General features: G+C 46.0%; 1 protein-coding gene across 1 annotated transcript in view; it reads left to right on the top strand.

Annotated features, from left to right (window-relative positions):
• Positions 1-21,957, top strand: part of LOC129324895 (cholesterol 24-hydroxylase-like) — a 105,446-nt gene that overhangs the window by 71,181 nt on the left and 12,308 nt on the right. Inside the window, exons 9-14 of the mRNA XM_054972337.1 lie at positions 3,773-3,929; positions 9,372-9,434; positions 15,346-15,418; positions 17,064-17,148; positions 20,496-20,606; positions 21,323-21,411. Coding sequence (XP_054828312.1) covers positions 3,773-3,929; positions 9,372-9,434; positions 15,346-15,418; positions 17,064-17,148; positions 20,496-20,606; positions 21,323-21,411 — 578 coding nt within the window. The remainder of the gene's footprint in view (positions 1-3,772; positions 3,930-9,371; positions 9,435-15,345; positions 15,419-17,063; positions 17,149-20,495; positions 20,607-21,322; positions 21,412-21,957) is intronic.

Below are 21,957 nucleotides of genomic sequence, written 5' to 3'. Positions count from 1 at the left end.
CCCGCATGATGATGTCATTCCTGGAAGTGACATCAGCGCACATACAGAAGGAAGCCGGTGTAAGTACCAGCTCCCAATCTCCTGCCAGGAGAGTCCAGGGACCTGCGGGTCCCCTGTCAAGGGGCTCCAGGTCCCTGGCAACCCTAAGGGAAACATGCCTCCTGGGGTGCATTCCTGGGCAGCACAGCATGCTCCTGCACACTGCAGCAATCCATTCCAGGCCAAAATGGCCCAAATCAAGCCTGAATCGACCCAGATGGGGCTGCTGCAGAGCACAGCAGCACTCCCATGCTCTGCAACAGCCCAATACAGCCTGAATTGGGCCAAATTGGGGCTGAATTGGCCCAAATCAGGCTGCTGCAGAACACAGTAGCACTCCCACACTCGGTAGTGGCTCAATCCAGGCCCAATTGCGTTCCCAGAGTGGCACATGGCTTACGTGATGATATCTCTTCCCAGAAGTGACATCATCACACAGGCGTACACACGTATGCAAGAACAGGTAAGTGCCAGGCCCTACAACCTTCCACCTGGGAGGGGGGCGGGGTAGAGGGACCTGGAAACCTTAAGCCAGCCTCCTCGATGCGATTGACTAATCTACCCAATCCCAAGCAAAACTCAATTTCTGATGTCAGAAACTATTTCCACCAAGCAAGATCCCACCATTTTATTGGTTCTGCACTAACATGACAAAAAGGGAATCTGGCCCAGGCCAGTTGCCCTTTGTCAAAAAAGGTTTAAGTTGGCCAGGTAGTCCTAATTTGGAACGGAGTATAAAGCATTATTCTCATGTCAGCTCCAGGGGCCCAAGAATCCAGACTCTCTAGGCAGCACTAATCTTAGGGTTCTGTCACAATTTTTGACACAAACTATTTCCATATAGAACTATTTCCACATGAGTGATTTGCCTTGTATTCAATGCTGATGGGAAGTGGGGCTTTTTTCTGTGCACCACCTGGATTTTCCTTGATCTTTTTGCAATCTTTCTCAAATCTGCTTTGCTCTAATGTTTTATGAAAGATTACAGCACACCCAGGATGGCTCTCGTGTGGGTGGGAAAGGCTGGATTTTCCTACTCCTGTCCACATTGGTACTATTTTCCCTGTCCCTGTCCACACGCCATTATATACCTGGGAGCTTCTTGACTTTGTTTTTAATTGACAATTGGTATATCAATATAATGGTATTAATGGTATCCTAACAAAATAGAAGTGTAATTGGTGTGGGGGGAGCTTGACCCAGAAATTAGGACAACTTCTGTTCTGGATAGAGTTGCACTCCCCTTAAAAGAGCAGGTTCGTATCTTGGGGCTGCTGCTGGATCTAGGCCTCCTGATTGGAGAAGCAGGTGGCAGCTGTTGCCAGGGGTGCCTTTCACCAGCTTTGACTGGTAAGCCAGCTGTGAGCCCTTCCGGGACAGAAAAGATCTTGCTGCTGGAGTGCATGCCCTGGTAACATGTAGACTGGTCTGCTGCAATGCACTCCATGTGGGATTTTCCCTAAACAATGTGTAGAAGCAGCAGTTGGTACAGAATGCTGCAACCAGAATGTTAACTGGAGTAGATTGTAGAAACCCTTTCATTCCAGTCTTGATCCTCCTAAACAGGTTTTCAGTTTGTGTCCAGGCCCAATTCCAGTTGCCGATATTGGCCTTTAAAGCCATATAAGGCTTTTAGCCAGCAAACCTAAGGCCCGCCCACTACCATCTGCATGTACTCAGGTTATCTTCAGAGGCCCTGCATCAGGTAGCCCGGTCATCTGAGGCTAGAGAAACCTGAGAAAGGCCTTCTTAGTTGTGGCACCAATATTCTGGATTTTCCTCCCCAGGAAATCCCACCCCACCCCAAGTATCATTGTCTTTCACTCCCACAGGAGAAGACTTTTTTGTTTTGCTTGACATTCCCTCACTAACTCTCATTTGTCCATCTTCAATGTTCTTGCGTGTGTGTGTCTGTGTGTTTATGTTGGGTAGAAAAATAGCATACAAATGTTGTAAATAAAATAAATATATTGGTTATGTCCATTGCCTTTTTTAAAAGAACACAGAAAGAGCACCTCCTCATAGCGCTGGGGGGGGGGGAGGGTATGGCTGCCATGGAGACTGGGGCAGGGTATGGAGAAAGCTGCCGTCTGGAAACCCAGCTGCCACTCCACTGGACTGGCAGCTGCAGCGACACTGGGGCTTCCATGGGGAAGTGTTGCCATGTAGAAAAGGCCACAGAGCAGTCTTCAGTATAATTGCACATTCCCAAATCCAGTGGTTTTAGAGAGGTGTAACTCTGCTCAGGGTGGCAAATATATACCTTTTCCCTGCTAAATTCCCTAAGGACCACTGATCAATGTGTTAGTATAGCAACTAGATGTTATGCTGTCCCCAGGGACAATGCAGGGATGCTGCTGCCATTTTAAACCCATGTGGGACATTTAAAAATGCTGCAAGGGCCCAGGCACCTTGGTTTCCCTCTCCCCTTGTACCTTTTCATGTGGCAAAACAGCCCCTTGCATCCATGGAAAGGGGTGGGGAACAATATATTTAAATGGTTTGCATTTGGGTCTAAAATGGTGGTGGGGGCCTGTCAGTCTATGGATGACAGGATACTGCAGACAGATCTCTGGCCCATTTGCAGTAAGACATCCGTACTTATCAAATGGATTTTATTCAGAAATCAGTTCATTTCAATATACAGTTCCATAGGTCTACTTAAGAGTAAGATAAACATCTAAGCAGCTCGACTAGAGGTTGACCAGAATGATGACACGAGAAAGAAACAGTTCCTTTCTAGTTCACGCTTCTCCTCCCCCTCCCAGTTATCAACAAATTTCCCCCTCTTTCTCTGTGAGAACATTTTACATATTTGTGCTATTACATTGCGTTGCCAAGGAGAAAGACATATCATAGTCTGAGAGGGAACCCAAGGTCATAACAGCAGAGCCCAGTAGATAGTCACCCGTAAAGCTTGAGAAATGGTTATAACACTAACAAAGAGCAAATCAAAGTACATTAAGGCTCTGTTTACAAATACTGGCATCAAGCATCAAGCACCAAGCACTGAGCAGTAGAAGCAAAATTGGCATGGATGGCTGGGCAGAGACATCCATGACTGGTCCCTGGGTTATCCCCAGGGGCATTGTAATGTCTAGTTGTGCTCTAAGAAAGCAAGAATGTAGAGTAAGGATGTCTTAAGCACAACTGATGTTGTGCTTAAAAGAATGTTGAAAATGCACTTTTGCTTAGCAACCTAAGTAGGGTTTCCAATTCCTGATTGGGAAATTCCTGGGGATTTGGGGGGTGGAACCTGGACAGGGTGGGGTTTGGGAGGGGGAGGGACTTCAGCTGGCTATAATGCCATAGAGTCCACCTTCCAAAACAGCCATTTTCTCCATGGGAACTGATCTCTGTCACCACCTGGAAGGGGTGACAGAGAAGTGCCTTTTTAGATTAGTCAGCACAGCAACCTTTATTGGCATAAATAATACAGACGAAACAGAAGAAATGTTGTGGAATAAATTCATAGGGCAGCACAATCAGGTCCCCCGACAGCAAAATTATTAGTCCAAGGAGCACCTAGTTCCACATTCTTTGCAAAATGCCTAGCAACTAGCAGGTAGTCTCGTCCCTTTGAAATTGGCTAGCAGTTCACCAGTCACCTACCTTCTGCTCTGCTCCATCTTTGCAGAAAGGCTATGGCTCTGCCACATCCATGCTCTCCATAGTTGTAGAGGTTTGATTTTATGCTGCCATGCTCATAGCAACCCCAATATCTTTTTTTTAGTTCATTCCAGGAAACAGAAAAGTTGTGAAAGAGATTCAAGAAGGTGTGAGGCTATTACGTCAAACTGCGAAGGAGTGTATTGAAGAGAGGCTCAGGGCTCTCAGAAACGGAGAGGAAACCCCTTCGGATATTCTCATGAAAATACTGGAGAATGCAGGTAAGAGAATCTTTTTTTTAGGACGGCAGCTTGATCATTTGAATGGGTCGCTTCACAGACAGCTTTAAGAATATAAGGCACTTAAAGAACTGAATAGCCCTGGGTCTCGATGGTGCCAATGGAACAATTTAATCACTATCAACGCATATGTCATCACTTTCTCTTTTTACCAACTGCAGTCAATGTGGTATAACAATAGACCTCCGTTTGTTCCTTATCTTTACTGAGGATATCTAGCTAGCTCCACACAGACAACAAAGCCAGAAAACCACAAATTTTTAAATTAAAAATTCCGGTGCACATTACATCTGGGGAAGGGGGACATACAGTAACATTCAAGAACAGTGTGTTTCTATAGATGCAGAGGAGTTAGCTGTGTTAGTCTGTAGTAGCAAAATCAAAAAGAGTCCAGTAGCACCTTTAAGACTCTTTGTCAGATGCATGCATCTGACGAAGAGAACTGTGATTCTCGAAAGCTTATGCTACAATAAAGTTGGTTAGTCTTAAAGGTGCTACTGGGCTCTTTTTGAGTGTGTTTCTATGCATTTCAAGACAGATTAGAGAAGCTCCAGACAGACAACAAAGCCAGCAAAATACACCGGGGGTGGGGAGGGAAGATATACTCACCTCAGTTTGTTCCTTATCTTTACTGAGGATCTCTAGCTAGCTATTCCATTTGCCCTTCCTCCGAGGAGTACAAGACAGTGCTAATTTCTCCTCCATTTTGCCCTCATGGCAGCTTGGCTTTGAACCCAGGTTGTACCCCCCAAACCAAGGGACCCTCTGCCACTACTTTTGCACTCTCTCTCAAATGGAACCCTCTCCCAAAAGCGCATCAACGATATGTATTTGAAAGGGCCCTTTTGCCCACTCATTGGTGAAACTAGAAGTGATCTTTTGTATTCATGAATGACCACCAAGGTAGCAGGCAATTGCTTGACAAAATAAAAGGAGGTACCAGTCCAGGGAACAATGGGATCCCAGTTTACTACCACAGTCATCTCAAAATTTATTTTTAAATTCTCTTATGCAAGGTGATCAGAGCCCAGAAAAATCTTATCTGTCTCATCAGCTCAGATTCTTCCTCTGCTGCTAAACTTCATTTGAGGGTTACCTTTGCAGGATAGGAATACATCCTTACCAAGCTGAAAAGAGTGCGGGCTTTCAGCCTTGCTCCACTTTTTCTTTTTGAAAGAACCATATGCAGCTCCTACCACTTTTCCAGGGTTCAGCCCAGACTGGGGGGGGGGGGGAGTGTTTAAACTGAATGCAGTGAGGGTACTTCTAAATCTCCTCAACTTTTTTTTTCTTGTGGCAAGTTTTATTCAGATGTAAGGTACCTCTAAACAGAAAGGTTCTAGTTAGTCATCTTGGCTTATAGTACTTGATAAATTTGGCCTTCAACTCCCCTTTAAAAAGCCATCTTGAGATATAAATGTTGTTGTTGTTGTTATGGATATGGATAGGTAAAAAGGTAAAGGTGGTCCCCTGTGCCAGCACCAAGTCATTACTGACCCATGGGGAGGACGTCGCATCATGTTTTCTTGGCAGACTTTTTGTTACAGGGTGGTTTGTCATTGCCTGCCATTACCTTCCCCAGTCATCTATACTTTACCCCCAGGAAACTGGGTACTCATTTTACCGACCTTGGAAGGATGGAAGGCTGAGTCAACCTTGAGCCAGCTACCTGAACTCAGCTTCTGCCAGGATAGAATTCAGGTCATGAGCAGAGCTTGAGCTTACCCAGGGGTCATTTAGTAGAAAAAGAGCTGGAGGAACTCATTAGGACAATTCATTAGCATATGCCATGCCCCTTGACATCACTGGAAATGTGTCGTTGGCGTAACTGATTTGCATATGCCACACCCCCTGACATCACCTATCCTGGCTGTTTTGGATCCAATCCTGGCCATTCAGGGCTGAAAAGGGGCCCCAAATGGTCAGGATCGGGCTGCTGCTAAACAAGAGACTGATCCACCATCCGTCAGAGGCCCAATCCAGGACGAAACGGGCCCCAAATGGCTGAGAGTCAGGTGGGCAGGGACACCTGACATATGACCTCTTTGGGGAACTTCCGGAAATGTGTTCCGGTGCGCTCCCCCTCAAAATGAGCCCTGAGCTTACCACTCTGCGCCATGGGGCTCGATATGGATATGGATATGGATAATATACATGTATAAAGTGTTTTTGAAAGAGTTCAAAGCACTTGACCTCTCAGTCACTGTTTTCACCTACAAGCTTGCCTCCTGCATTTACAACTCTGCTAGGTCCAAATTTTAAAGAAAGAAGAAAAAGAATGACATTTTCCCTTGCATTTTTTAAAAAATATTTTTTAACAAAAACTTCAGCTTTTTCTACTTAGGAGGGAACAGAAGATGATCTGAGGGGGGCACAATTTCAAGAGAGATGAGAGAGAAGGAACAAACGGGCCTCTTTGAATTTGTGTTCAAGCATAAATAGTAGATCATACACTGAACAGTGTAGTAGATCATACACTGAACATGAGTCAGCAACGTGATGTGGTAGCTTAAAAAGGCAAATGTAATTTTGGACTGTTTCAACAGAAATAGTATCAAGATAACACGAAGTGATGGTATGTCCCGATGCAGACTCACACTGGCAGCAGGCAAGGGAAAACTCCCAAGTTGTCCAAGCAGGGCAGCACCCAGTTCCAAGGTTCAGGCACCAATTGGGCACACTCACGGCTTCAAGTCCAAAGGGGGCTTCCAGAAACACACCCACAGGAACAGGCCAAGGTCAGGGACAAGAGAATCAGTTCAAAACACAGCAGCAAGGTCAATAGTAAGCAGACTCATTGCTTCCACGGAGCCACTCCCTCTTTGGCTGCTTTTAACCCTCACAGTGCTCAGCTGCCTGTGCTACAGCAAGCACCTGCCAGCTGTCTCAGTCCTGCTCCTGCGAGCACTCATCATCACTAACGATGCTGGGCCGGTGCTGTGCTGCTAGCCTGGCACTGCGCCTTCTGGCTTGGAGGGCTCTTCTAGCCCTCCTCTGGCAGCGTTCCCGAGGCTCTGGTGAGGAAGGGGGAGAGCTGGCCTGCACCTGGCTTTCTGTTGCCAGCCCAGGGCTGGGAAGCTGAGGAACCGATGTGCTGGGACCTGGCTGTGGATCAGTATCTGAGCCTTCAGGGCCTGCCTCCTCCTGCAGTGCCTCTGCCACTGGCTGTGGATCTGGGTCAGGTTCACCAGCTGCCTCTTCCTCAGAAGAGTCCTCTGAGTCTCTCTGCTCTGCTGGGCCAGGTTGGTCCATGACATGGTATCACTTTGCTCTGGTTTGACCTCATTTGGAGTACTGTGTTCAGTTTTGGGCACCACAGTTTAAGAAGGATGTTGACAAGGTGAAGTGTGTCCAAAGGAGAGCAAAAAGATGGTGAGGGGTCTGAAGTAGAGATGGGCACGGAGCGAAATACGAACCAAAATTAAGCACAAACCAGGCTGGTTCGTGGTTCGCGAACCACAGTTTGTCAGATCCCATTTCTGATGAACCACCACGAACTTTTAGGCTGCTTCATTTGGTTCGTTTTTTGGTTCGTCGCTGTAGACAGCCTGGTGCCAATCAATCAGTTTCCTAGGCAACAGGGGATGGACTTCCTGCAGACCTTCTGTTGACCTGGAAGTGAACTTCTGCTGGCCCAGAAGTGATCTTCTGCTGACCTGGAAGTGACAATTTTCTGACCCAGAAGCAACGTTTTCATGAACCAAATGAACCGGTTCGCGAACCAGGGGCAGGTTCATGAAAGTTCGTGGTTCATGGTTCGTGAAATTTGATGAACCACGAACCACATGGTTCGGTTTTTTTCCAGTTCGTGCCCATCTCTAGTCTGAAGACCAAGTCCTATGAGGAAAGGTTGAAGGAGCTGGAAGTGTTTAGCCTGGAGATGAGGTGATCGAGAGGTGATATGATAGCCGTCTCCAAGTATTTGAAGGGCCGTCACATTAAGAACGGAACAGAGTTGTTTTCAGTTGCCCCAGAGGATGAGACAAGAACTAACAGGTTAACATTAATTTCAGCTAAACATTGGGAAGAACTTTCTGACAGTAGAAGCAGTTTGTCAATAGAGCAAGCCTCCTTGGGGTGGGGGGGTGGGGTCTCCTCTTCTGGAGATTTTTAAGCAGAAGCTATATGGCCATCTGACAGTAGGGTTGCCAGTCCCCTGCTGGGGGTGGGGGATCTCCCGTTTGCACCCTCCATCTCCTCCCCCACTTACCTGGTTGGTGGAGGGAAATCCAAGAGAATGCAGCTCCTGGGGTGTGGTCCCAGGCAGTGCGGCACACACCTGCACTCTGCAGTGGGCTAATTTGAGTCCCAAACAGGCCAAATTGGGCCCATTTGGGGCCTAAATTGGCCTGCTGAGAAGTTCAGGAGCTCACCAGGGCCCTCCTGGCAGCACTCCCGCGCTCCGCAGCAGGCCAATTTTGGCTCCAAATGGGCCTAATTTGGCTGCTGCAGAGAATGGAAGCACTTATGGGAGGATCCTAGAGAACTCCTGTGCTTCACAGCAGGCCAATTTAGGTCCCAGATGGGCCAGATCCAGCCCCAAATGGGCTGAAATTGGCCCACTGTGGAGCGTGGGAGCACTCCCAGGGGCAGCATGAGGCCCTGCACAATGACATCACTTCCCACAAGTGACATCATCTCTAAGCCTGGGAGTGGGCGCACAAAGACATCAAAAGAGGTGAGTGCCAGTCCTCCTGCCTCCCACCCGGAGGGTGAGAGGACCTGTCAACCAGGGCTATATTAACCTAAGGCCGGGCCCCTAGGCCTCCAGGTGTTTTGGGCCCCCTTCAGCACTTCAATCTTTCACCTCACTACAGCTGACAACCTGACCCTGATAGGGTAGGTACTAGACTGCAGTACATAGCCGTATATCCATTTTGAGGGTCTCCTGAAGAATTCTATTCATATTTTTAAAATATTTTTATTGCACGAGTGGAACTCTTCAGGAAAGTACATTTTGGGGGTATAATTGTTCAATACTGTAATGTGAATAATTTTTTTATTATTTATTAAAATATATAAGGTATGGATAATTGTTTTAATATAAGAGACCATTTGGAAGCAGTTAATGGAGGTTATATAAGAGAATCAATTTGTTGTAATTTGTGGGAGTGTGCCTCAGCAAAAATAATTGACGAGCCCCTAGGCTTCAGCTTAGTCAGCCTTATGAATAATACAGCCCTGCTGGCAACCCTATCTGACAGTAGTTAATTCTATGGCTCATAATGAATTTGAGCAGATGAGCTTGGCACCCTCAGTTTTGGGGACCTTAATTAACTGGGCTGTTTCTTAGGCGCTTCTGGGGGTTCTCCTTTGTTTTGTCCTGGAGGCATTTCTCTGACCAGCACAGCTCCTCAGCTGCCTGATACTTTTGTCCCCTTTGCGTGGAATGCCAACCTTGTTCTTTGTTTCTTATTTTAACAGTACAGGAGGGGCAGTATGATGAAGAAAACATGCTGGACAATTTTTTGACCTTCTTCGTTGCAGGTTTGTAGGTCTAGTAGTCCTTTAAGATACTCCAACACACAATAGAAGATCTTATTAAAGAAATGGGCTTCTGTGGTTTCAGCTGATGCAGACATACACTGAAATATTCATCTGCTGGCATATTAAGGTGGAGCATTGCAGCTAAGGGCCAAATTGCATGTGACAACGGGTGTAATATGCAGCCTCCACTTTATGCCATTTCCCCATCCCAAAATGGCCCCGAGGGTGCTATTTTCCCTGTTGGAGGTACTGTGCCTCTAGATAGCCCATCCGTGTAGCCCTAGTGGGGCAAATAGTGCCCCCTTGAGCCATCACTGGTTAGGAACACAGTGTGTGTGGGTGGGTGTGGGGGGGGGGGAGGCTGAATCCTCTTTTCTCCTGTGCTGCAGTCCCAATTCCTTCAAATCTGATGTCAAAATCAGGTTGGTGGAACTCACACTGCATGTTGCAAACAGCAATGTGTAGTTTGCCTTCCTGACCTGTGATTTGGAAGACTTTTGTCTCAAATGCTGGCTTGTCATCATCGCTAGATGCGTCCAATAAACCGCTCTTTCATAACTTCAGTCTTCCGTTTGCAACATGACCCTAATAATTGGAACTCAAGCTGCCTACAGACTGGTTAACAAATCAGGAGCCAGCCTCTGAAATGTTTGCCCCATCCCTGCTCTCCTCCAATATTGGCAGTAGTTTCACTCTCTCCGTTCTCTTCCCAGCATTAATCATGTTTTCAGCTAAATGTGAATTATAGCTGAGCTCTTAGTGCCAATTATTGCCTCCCATCTCCACATTACACGTACAGGAGTTACCACAAACAAATATGCATAGAAATCTTCGAAGCAGCCATATGGCACACTATCAGTTAGGCAGGGGTTAAATGATTTGCATGTCATCATAGTTAGTCATTGTGGATTTAATTAATGCACCTGTGTACATTTCTGAAGAGATGTTGCAGGGCATAAGAGTGTGGGTCTGGAGTCCAAATGGTTTTGGGGAGACTGGGGAAATGGCATATAATGAATGCTTCACTTACTAAAATGGGAGTTTCCTAAGTTACATCTGCTTGCAAGCAAATCACGCCTCCCAACCAAGAAATGTAACCCCCTAAAACTAGATAGGGAGATGTGCATAGTTACTGAGTAGTGAGTGGAAAGGATCTCCACTTGCACAGATTGTTGACAGTCACTGCATGCAGAGAAGAGAATATTCTTGACTAAAATTTATTTACTGCCTCCCAAAGACCATTTTCCCTCTATAGTGAGAGGTGAGAAGGCTTAAGGCTGCTTGGATATACATCAGTGCCACCCTCATCCCATTGGCCTCCCACACTTAAGTACTTCTTGTTCTTCAAAGAGTGCTTCCGGAGTTTAAACCTACCAGAGCATTATGCTTTGTCACTCCTAATGCCAAATGTGGAGGGAGGTGAGGTGGGAACTTAACAGCGGTTATTTATTGGTGAACAAAAGGCATTCTGCCCATTCTCGATGCCAGTTTGGTGTAGAGGTTAAGAGCATCAGGACTGTAATCTGGAGAACCAGTTTGATCCCCCACTCCTCTGCTTGAAGCTAGCTGGGTGACCTTGGGTCAGTCACAGCTTCTAGGAGCTCTCTCAGCCCCACCCACCTCATAGGGTGTTTGTTCTGAGGATAATAATGACATACTTTTGTTGCCAAGTAGGCCCCCTCTCCTGCTTTAAGGCCTGCCATGAACTGTGTTAAAGTTTCCTGCATTGCTGTTTCACTGCTACACCAAGATTGCCCTGCACGTGTGCGTTCTGGTACACGTGTCAGTTTCCTGCCTACCTGTTAATTACCTTGCTGCTGCAATAGACTGTGTAGTTTACTGACTCCATGTTTGGATAACTGCACAAAGGACTCTTTTTCCTGGGCAACCCTGCTCTGACCTGTATCTGGACTTCCCAGTGTGTGTTTGGACTTTATTACAAGTGTGCCCCGTGCCTGCATTGCCATCTGCCACGGACCGTGCCTGTTCCCTGCTTTGGACTGTGTTTTAAGCGATGTTTCCCCTGCCTCCATGGAAGCCTGCCTCATATGGGCCCAAGCCGCTGCTAGCAGCCGGGTGCCTGCTGGGGAAACCTCCAGCGAGCCTGGCTAGGCGCTCCCTGGTCAGTTCCCGCCTGGAGCCTCCCGCGGGTCGGTCCCCGAGCTTGCCCTCGCTACCGGGCAGCCTACAAACCAGCCCCAGCCATGCCCAGCCGGCATCCATGTTCTTAGGCAGCCAGAAGACCCAGGGAAGAAGACTGCTTTGAGAAGCCATTTCGGCGAAGCGGGCACACCACGTCTGCAGGAAGAGTACCTCGCCCCGCTCTGCATATCTTAGGAGCCGCCCCGGAGAAGGAACTAAGTGCCGACCATCCCAAGCACTTAGAGAATACATCTCAAAGAAACCTCCGCATTCCAGAGCTGATGACATCAGGACAAGCCCTGTCCACTGGAACATCCTTTCAGCCCGCTTGGATTTCCCCCTCCCTCTTTTGTCTCCTGTTCCTGAGGTGTCACTTATCACAATCAGATTACTAAAGTGGCCCATCTAAGCCATTCAGTAACCCATTAGAACCTTTGTTTTACGTTTTGGGGTATTTAAGCCAGTCTCCCAGACCGCATGGTGCACGTGCCATCCTATCCAGAACCCCTCGCTGTCCGTCTGTGGTCCCAATGCTGGCATTGGGCCACCTCGCTGTTGTGTCTCTGCTTCGCTTCAGGATTGTGAGTATTCCCCACCATCGTTGGGAACCTGCTAATGCGAAAGTCTCTGCATTTCCTACTCTGTATTTCTTAGATCTTGTGTGTTCTCTTGTATGCTTGTGCAAGTTTAGGCTTACGCCACATTGTTAGTAAATACACGTGATTGAAACTATTTGTAGTCTGCCTCTTTTTCACTAGAGTGTCTGGAATCGGGACCTCCGTAAACATAGGTTAAGATCCGCGCTAATTTTAAGTTACAGACTGCTAAAGCCATTTTAGCAGTCAAATAGAGCAGTTCTGGTAACACTGGTCAAATAGAGTTCTGGTAACACTGGTCAAATAGAGCAGTTCTGGTAACACTTTGTAAACTGCTCTGAGTGGGCATTAAGTTGTCCTAATGGGTGGTAGATAAATTGAATGTTATTATTATTACTAGCAACAAAGCCTGTTGTGGGAAAAATACAGCGGGCTCTAGAAAGGGGAGGACAGGCATGCGGACATTCCCTGCTCCTTTGCCACAGATCCCAGCCGAATGAAGGCAGGGGGGTGGGCATGGCCACCCCTTCTGCCCCAATCCTGGCCGAATGAAGGAGGGATGGACTGTCAGTCCCTGGAAGTTATGTTCCTCAAGCCCTCCACAGTTAACACGCAGCTGTTCCAGTTGAAGTAGCTTTATTGAGATCCATACAGTACAGGTGTTCACCCGAAGAAGCAAGTTGGCAGAAGTGACAATTCAAACAAAGGCATTACTGTTTATAGGGAAATTTCCCGCCCTCCTTGTGTCCGTTGACATTCTGGCACGAAACCCCAAAGAGGTCACATGGGAACAGATTAGTTTAGACTACATGAAGTACAAAGGAAAATATCCCAGTCTCTGGAAAAGTTAGTGTTTGCCGCTAGCAGCTCCCTTCAAGGACACTTGCTGGAAAAAGTGAAAGTACATATTTCAAAAGATAATGGAGGGGCCCACTGTCTCTTCTGCAATTAATACCAGAAGTTAAGACACTCTCAGATGATCTACACAGATCTAGCATATAATTCTGGCAAACAGCATTGGCCACTACAAAACAGCATTGACCATTAGAAAATGTAGAATACAATCAGGGCAAGTATGCTCGCATATATGACACGGACATTACCTCCTGCTCCGATCCTGATCCCAGCTGGGTGATGGTGGAGGTGGGCATTGCCATCTACTGTGCTCCTGATCCCAATTGGGTGAAGGCGGAGGGGGGATATTGCCCCTCTTCCACACCTGATCCCAGCTGGGTAAAGGGTGGGAGGGCATTGCCACCTGCTCCACTCCTGATCCCAGCTGGGTGAAGGCAGGGGAGGGGCATTACCACCTGCTTTGCTCTTCATTCCTGCTTGGTGAAGGCAGAGGGCAGGCATTGCCACCTGCTCCACTCCGGATCCTAGCTGGGTGGTGAGGGGGTGGGCATTGCCACCAGCTTTGCTCCTGATTCCTTCTGGGTGAAGGCAGGGCTTGGGCATTGCCACCTGCTCCACTCCTGAACCCGAAAAAACAGACCAACATCCCCGTATATTGAACCAATAGTGAAAGTTCACAACTTATACACCATTTATCTGCCTAAGAAATTAGGCGTCAATAATTATATAACAAAAAAGATTTCCAAAAAGGAACAAAGGAGCTGAACAAAATAATTGGCTCCTTACAATACACTGGAGCCCACACAATGATTCCTATTGTAATTGCTAAAGAAGTCCAGACCAGAGCTTTGAAATACACTGTGACTCCTAGTCATGAATATGAAAAGAGTCCATATGATGATGGTGATATGTTGCCAAAGACGTGAATAGCCAGTAATTTTCCCAACAGGATTCCGGGTATCCTCCTGTTTCAAAGTTTCTTGATCACGGGAATTAACTGCAAAAAATCACATACATGATATGGCAACCTCTATATTTTCATAAACTATTGCATTCTTGCCCCCAAAGATACTCACTCCTTTACAGCTTGACAAAAGTTCCCGACCGCATTCCCTGCTTGGTCAACAGCTGTTAACAAGTATCCTAATTGCAGAGTATTTAAGGATCCCATGCTATGAAGTCTTTGGCACGTCTTTGGCAACATATCACCATCATCATATGGACTCTTTTCATATTCATGACCAGGAGTCACAGTGTATTTCAAAGCTCTGGTCTGGACTTCTTTAGCAATTACAATAGGAATCATTGTGTAGGCTCTAGTGTATTGTCAGGAGCCAATTATTTTGTTCAGCTCCTTTGTTCCTTTTTGGAAATCTTTTTTGTTATATAATTATTGACGCCTAATTTCTTAGGCAGATAAATGGTGTATAAGTTGTGAACTTTCACTATTGGTTCAATATATGGGGACGTTGGTCTATTTTTTCTTGTCATACCCATATCAGCCCTTTGCTGGTTGCCACTCCTGAACCCACCTGGGTGAAGGCAGGGTGTGGGCATTGCTCCCTCTCTGCTCCTGATTCCAGCTGGCTGAAGATGGGAAGCGGGCATTGCCACCTGCTTTGCCTCTGATCCCAGCTGGGTGAAGGCAGAGGGCAGGCATTATCACCTGCTCTGCTCCTGATCCCAGCTGGGTGAAGGCGAGGACAGGCATTGCCACCTTCTCCGCTACTGATCCTAGCTGGGTGAAGGCGAGGGGTGGGCATTGCCACCTGCTCTGCTCCTGATGCAAGCTGGTTGAAGGCGGGAGGGTGGGCATTACCACCTGCTCTGTTCCCAATCCCAGGAGGGTGAAGGCGGGAGCCAGGTATTGCCACCTGTTCCACACCTAATCCCGGCCTGGGCTTCCCACAGTGGCGTGCTCTCTGGGGGTCTGACTGCCTCATCTGGGCTTCCCTCCACAGCAGCACCCTCTGGAGGCACACCAGACTAGGAAGTGAGTTGTCTTGAATACGCTTAGCCTTTTATACAGTTAGATAGAGGAAGAAAAGAATGAAACCTCATCTAGATGGAAGCCAGACTTGCTTTCTCCCTGCAAAACCATCAGCAGAATCGCTGGGCTATACCATCTTCAGGAATCAGTGTTGAGGGGGGAAAGTACAAAGTTTCCTGTGCTGATTTTTGTTGTTGGCTCTTTTTGTTGCCCCTCAAATATTTTAAGCTTGATATTTTTTGGGGGGGGGGGGATGACTATGTCCAAGAAGTCTCCAGTTTGTTGCTGTGCTTTTTGACGCCCTAAATGATATTCTCTAACCTTCCAGGTCATGAAACCTCTGCCTACCTGTTGGCTTTTACTATAATGGAACTGGGACGGCAACCTGAAGTATTAGCAAAGTCAGTGAGCTGGGGACCATTTTCTACTCACTCTGTTAACTTGTTTGTTAACTAGTTTGTGGCTATAAATTCCTCTGATTACATCATGTCATGTTTTAAAAATGTACAGCTGAAGGGGCCACATGAAGCTGCCTTATACCGAGTCAGACCTTTGGTCTCCCAAGGTCAGTATTATCTCGTCAGGCCGGCAGCAGCTCTCCAGGCTCTCAGGTGGGATCTTTCACATACCTATTTCCTTATGCCTTTTGAACTGGAGATGCCGGGCACTGAACCTGGGACCTTCCTCATGCCAAGTGGATGCTCTGCCACTGAGCCATGGCCTCACCCCACAGCCATGTCACACAATGCTTTATTGTACACACAAGCAGTCATGATCATCTTCTTGTTCACGTGGATGAACCTAACAAGGTCAGCCTACCAGTCTTGCATGTAGTCATCAACAATGACTGCAACCTTTGTGGCACTTTTTCTTGATTGTGTAATCAGAGGTGTGGCTATTAAGTAGGTTTTCTGGGATTGGCTCATTGACACATTTGTATGTTTGTTCCTATGAATTTATGTCCAGGGATAAAACAGAAGTCTAGTGGTACCTTAAAGATGAATTCCATGTCTTCCAGCCTGAGCTTTTGTGACTGAGAGCTCACCTCTTCAGATGAAGAAGCTGTACTACTATTTTTCTTTCCAAGGAAAGCTCTATTCCTTATCACATCTGAAGGAGTGAACTCTGACTCACAAAAACTCATGCTGAAATAAATGGTGATACTCTTCTGTTTTGTTCTGCTACAGCACACTAACATGGCTACCCTTCTGGAATTATCCAAGGAAAATCAGGATGGTTTCTGTGAACGGAACGATAATCTATGAACTTGACATCTATGACAATCATAATCTTCCAACACACTGGGTAGGGTTGACAGCACATCTGGAGCAAAATGTCCAGTCCCTTCAGCAGAGGCTTAATGTGCAAAATGAGCAGCTGAAGCTTTTCATGGCATGGAAGTAAATAACATCACCTGGTAAATAACATTACATTAAGTCTCAGTTAAAGGGACAGGACGTTCTTTTCTTCAGGGAGTTGGCAACCCAACATACTGACCCCCAGTCCGGCACCCAGTTATGCAGCTGAAGCCTAAAATTTCAGTGGCCTTTAGAATGAAGATAGGTGTCATATATAAAGGGAAGACAAAGCTGGATCTTCACCTGCGGTACAAACTCTGCATCTCTGAATTTACATTTTGCATGGCAGATGTACGTTATAGGCTATCTCAAGCCTTGCTCCACTTCCATTTTCCAAGAACCCTGGCTGCTTTTTAATTTCTTTTTAAAGAGCCACATGCAGATTTTTGCATGATGCAGAAAAAATAAGCATGGCATCAACACGATGAAGGTGCTTCCAAAACTGCTCCACTGCTATAAATGTTACATCTGTCTTCAACTTAGGTTGCTTAACTGTTTGTCAGATTATAACCAAGGGGTATGTGGACTCAAATCTTGGTCCCTTGACAACAGAAGCACTGAATATTTGCCTGTATAAGGAAATTACAGTCCTAAGAAAGTAAACCTAGATATTCCAAATATAGAAGTATGCATCTCACTTTAAAGTCCGTGGGCAATTGATTGAAGTGTATCTGTCTTCTGTTCTTAGACTTCAGGCTGAAGTAGACATGGTGGTTGGTGTGAAGAGAGACATTAACTGTGATGATCTTGGCAATCTCCACTATTTATCACAGGTACAGCTGAAAAATGAGATCCCAGGTAACTCAGAACTAGGGGTGTGCACCCCAAAAATATTCGGGTTTCCTGCTTCGGGTTTACCCAAAGCAAGAAAATTTGAGATAACCCAAATACCAAAGTGCTTCGGGATTTGGGTGTCTAAATGCTTTGGTATGCTCTATAAAGATTCAGGAATCTTTACAGGAATCTTTACAGAGCACACTGACACTCAAAGCAGCACTTTTCTTACCATTTGCAAATGTCAAGAAAAGTGTTGCTTTTCAAATGCCTGCAAATGGTGAAAATTGGAAAATTGATGACTAGTATGGAGTGGTAGCTGCATGAACCTTTGACAACTGTGTTCTTTGAGAAAGAGCTTGGAAACGGATTCAATGGTGATCTGGACCTTCCATTAGAATACTGATGTCACAGAATTATCAATGTACACCTAAAGAATACACGCAAAGGTCTACTTGTAATCTGTGAACTACACAGCTTATTGGAACTAAATCTTGGACTATACCCAATTCCAGTTGGAATACAAGGCGAGCTTGAATGATAGAATTAGGGTGTACATGGTGCTAGGAAGCATTTGCACTTTAATACCTGTTGCAATATTAATAGAGCACTTGAAGCACTGGACACTTTATGTAGTAACTTTGGAGCATATATGATGCCTGTAAAATAATTTTTCCTAGGACTGGTTACATGTGGTATAGTTTTCTGTTAAATTATGCAACTAATGTAAATAAAATAGGGAGACATTGTTATTGCACGGGAATTGTGTTTTGTTGCTGCTATACTTACCGTGTTGCTCTATATTTTGTGCTGCCACTTTACAGCCAACAATAGGGGGATTCCCCTCTCATCAGCTGAAAAAAGCCCTTTAAAGGCAGGCTGCTTTTTCCAGCTACAGCAAGGAAGAAAAAAGGGGGGAAACCCCACAAACTCAACCCAAACAAGTAGGGGAACAAAAAGGGTTAAGTAACAACCTAAAAGTATTTATTATAGATGTGCACCAATTTGAATAAAAACAAGTTTAAAACATAAGGCCTGAATGGCAGGCTACTATATATATTAAAGGGCTGTTTTCAGCTGATGAGAGGGGAATTCAAAACACTGGCCACTTTACAGCTGATGGGAGGAGATTCCCCTCTCATCTGCAGAAAAAAGCCCTTTAAATGCTGGCTGCTTTTTTCAGCCCACAGGAGGAGGAATCCCCTCCCATCAGCTGTAAAGTGGCCAGTGTTTTGAAAGCCAGTGTTTTGAAAGCAACAAGCGGCAAGAAAACTTCCCGAAGCAATATAAATCGCTTTGGAAAGCTTTGCTTCAAGATTCCTGAATCAGATCAGCAATGCTGGGGCTGATTTGGGAACCCCAAATCTTTCCAAATGGGGCCCAATTCAGGTTAAAAATCTGAATCGGAAACCCGAAGTGCACATCCCTACTCAGAGCTGCTCTTCCAGACGTAGCAACTACAGCTATGCCTTCTTCATCAAAAGGAAGGCAGACCAAGTGTAGGCACTATGCCAGTCACAGCCCTTGAACATGGACTACTGTTTTCATGAGGAGGCAACAGCCACAAGGACAGTGTAGGGGTCGCATGATGTGAACCAGGTATGTCATGTGACAGGGACTTTCGCAAGGGCTTCATTTTCCCAAGCACACACACACCCTTTGTTGCATGAGATCTTATAGGCACATTATATCATTGGTACCTCTTCACTGTAAAAAATAGTGCATTTTTGCAAATGTTTAGAATTTCAGTTTTTAAAAATCAGTCCTGCATTACATGATTTCTATCTGCTTTGCCTCTCCTTCCCTGTAACTGTAGAACAACATGGCCAATCCCTCCCATCGTTGTTACATGTACAAAAACTCCTTGTGTGTTAAAAGTGGCTTACATAATTCCCCTGTCCTCTATTTTATCCCCACAACAGCACTGTGAGGTAGGTTGGGCTGGAAGCGTGTGACTGGCCCTCGGTCACCCAGTGAGCTTTGGAAGAGTCACACGCTCTCAGCCTGACCTACCTCACAGAGTTGGTGTGAGGATGTAATGGAGATGAGAAGAATGATGTAAGACACTTTGGTCCCCATTGGGGTGAAAGAGGAGGTGTAAATGAAGTAAACAGACATTCAAAGAAGCAAATAAATAAATACAGTTGTGTGTGTGCCTTGGGTGAAATAATGTGCTTTTGGTACATTTTTGACATTCTGAAATTAACTTGGTCCATTAATCCTTATTGGGGAAACTTTCAGGGGGGTGCAGGGGGTGTTTTGGGAGCAAATGGTACCAAAATTGCAGAGGGGTGAGGGCTGCTTGTCCTCTAAAAGTTGCAGCAGCTTGTTTTTAATTGCTTTGCCTCTTTCTCAGGCAAAAAAAAGGGACAGGAGAGGCAAGTGACTTTCAGAGGTGAATGGAATCACATGTTAGGGAGAGCTCAACTGCCTGTCCAAGCATAATAATTCTCTCATAGATCACATAAGAGATGCATTATGGTTGGACAGACAGTTGAGCTCTCCCTAACATGTGATTCCATTCACCTCTGAGAATTGCCTCCCCACTATCCTTTTTGCCTGTAAAACCTGCAAAGCGGGGGGGGGGGGGGAGGGCAGAACTGCTGCAATCTGCCAGTCCCCTTTATTTTCAAATATTTTCAGGATTAATTGGGACCAGAAATAGTAGCATATCCAAATATCACAATATCAATCAGGATTTTTAGACTGGGTATATCAAATTGCATGCCCCTAATTTGAAATGCTGCTCCTGGGGGAGGTCTGTAGCAGGAGGGGGCAATCAATGAAAATTGCTTCCTGTTCCATCAGTGGAGATTGGCTAGAAGATCCATGCAACTTCCCATGGTAGTCTTGTTTCTGTGGTGGGATATGACATTTTGTAAGTTCTCCTAGAACAATATTTTGAATTTGGAGAAAATATTTGGAGAAAATATAGTATTTGCTCCACATGGCACACCTGTTGATTTCATGAAGTTTTGTGAATGTCATGGGATGGGAGAATATTGAATCCCTCTAAAGACAACTCTCCCTTCTCTCTTGAAGCCTGCAAAATCTTGTGAACTTCTGCCTGACTTCTTCACAGTTTTGAAAGCAACACAGAATTTGGTCCTCCTTCTGCATTGTTATGTATGGAGCAACATCTGCATGCAGCAATCAGATGTGACAGACCCCTGCTGGGGAATTAATGCTGCGATGTTTTACTAAAAACCATCCCATACATTCACAGCTGGCCTAGAGTTTTAACTAAGGTGTTCCACATGCAGGTCCGTGTCATCTCATGCTAGATGTTAAAGAAAGACATGGCTTCTCTGTCTAAACTGAGTTAAATTGATCTTCACTATCTCAGGTTTTCAAAGAAGTCCTACGATTGTACCCACCGGTTCCAAACTTTGTACGCTGGACAGGAACTGAAACCATCATCGAAGGAGTCAAAATTCCAGCAAATTCTGTCCTGATTGTATGTTGAATGGGCTGCTGTTTCTGGTTATCTGTCAGAGTCTCATAAACATCAAACTGCAAGTAGTCCTGTTTCAGGGCTCAGGGAAACTGGCTGTCAAGCCAGTGGAGCCAGTGGTGAGAAGTATTGTCCAGGACAAGCAAGGGTCACATTTTCTATGGCTGCTTACCACTGTTCGACAGCAGTCCCTCCCCCATTCAGAGTAGAATGCAGCAGACTTTGATCCAGTCACACACCCTCATCCTAATCTACCTCACAGAGTTATTGTGAGGATAATATGGAGACAAGGAGAGTGATGTACACTGCTTTGGGTCCCCATTGTGGAGAAAGGCAGTATATCAATGAGATAAATGAATAAATACAGGTGAAGATGGTGAGCAGATAAAAGGTAAGGTTTGAAGAACAGAAGGATATAGGGAAAGATGGAGGTGGCCAGGAGGAGGGAAACAGGAAACGTTGTGAGGGAGGCGATACAAGGAAAAGTGACGTACCTCCTCAAGTCCTTGTAAGTTCTGGGCCTGGCTCAGCCAGCACCACACAACTGGGCCAGAGATGAGAGACAAGGGAGCAGACAAAAGGGGGTAGGAAGGGGAGAAGAAAGCAGGAAAATGGGGAAAGGCAATTGGGAGCAGGGAAGGGGAAGAGGACGTGGTGGGGGAGATCCTTGTGGGTCCCCCAATTGCATATGCTAATGCCAATTACTTTTCTTTTGGCAGTTCAGCACATCTACCATGGGACGCATGGGAAAGTTTTTCCAGAACCCACTCATATTTGATCCTGATCGATTTAGGAAAGACCAACCAAGGTGAGTATGTTGTAATGTATGTAAAGCATGTAAGAAGTGAAGTACGTTGTCCCTTGTCTCTGGTTGCAAAGGGGAACATACTATAGAGGTAGAGAGATAGAGAGGTGAGGACATGTGCATGTCACCTCTCTGCTCTATTGATGCTGTCCGTTTGATCTGCAGATTGCTACTCTCAGGGAACATCCTGTTTGCACGCACACACACTCTCTCCATCTTACCCCTGTGGAAGATGCAGAACTTGCCTCCTACATCCACTAGTATCCTAGCTGAGATAGATTAGACTTAGGGTTACCAGGTCCCCTTACCCTCCTGGTGGGAGAGGGACCTGGCCCTTACCTTTTCTGCACTCTTTGCGTGCTCCTGCACCTGCACAACGATGTCACTTCCAGGAAATGACATAACTGCATGGGGGTGCATTCATTCTTCTCAGTGGGCTGATTTGGGCCCCAAACGAGTTCAATTCAGGGCCAAAATTTGGGGCCAAAATTGGCCTGCTGAGAAGCGTGTGCTTTCGGGGTATTGCAATGGCATCACTTTCCTGGAGGT

This window comes from Eublepharis macularius, chromosome 2 (assembly GCF_028583425.1).
Source record: "Eublepharis macularius isolate TG4126 chromosome 2, MPM_Emac_v1.0, whole genome shotgun sequence".
Classification (NCBI taxonomy): Eukaryota; Metazoa; Chordata; class Lepidosauria; order Squamata; family Eublepharidae; genus Eublepharis; species Eublepharis macularius.
Note: the sequence above shows the minus strand (reverse complement) of the source record. Positions and strands in the feature narration are given on the sequence as shown.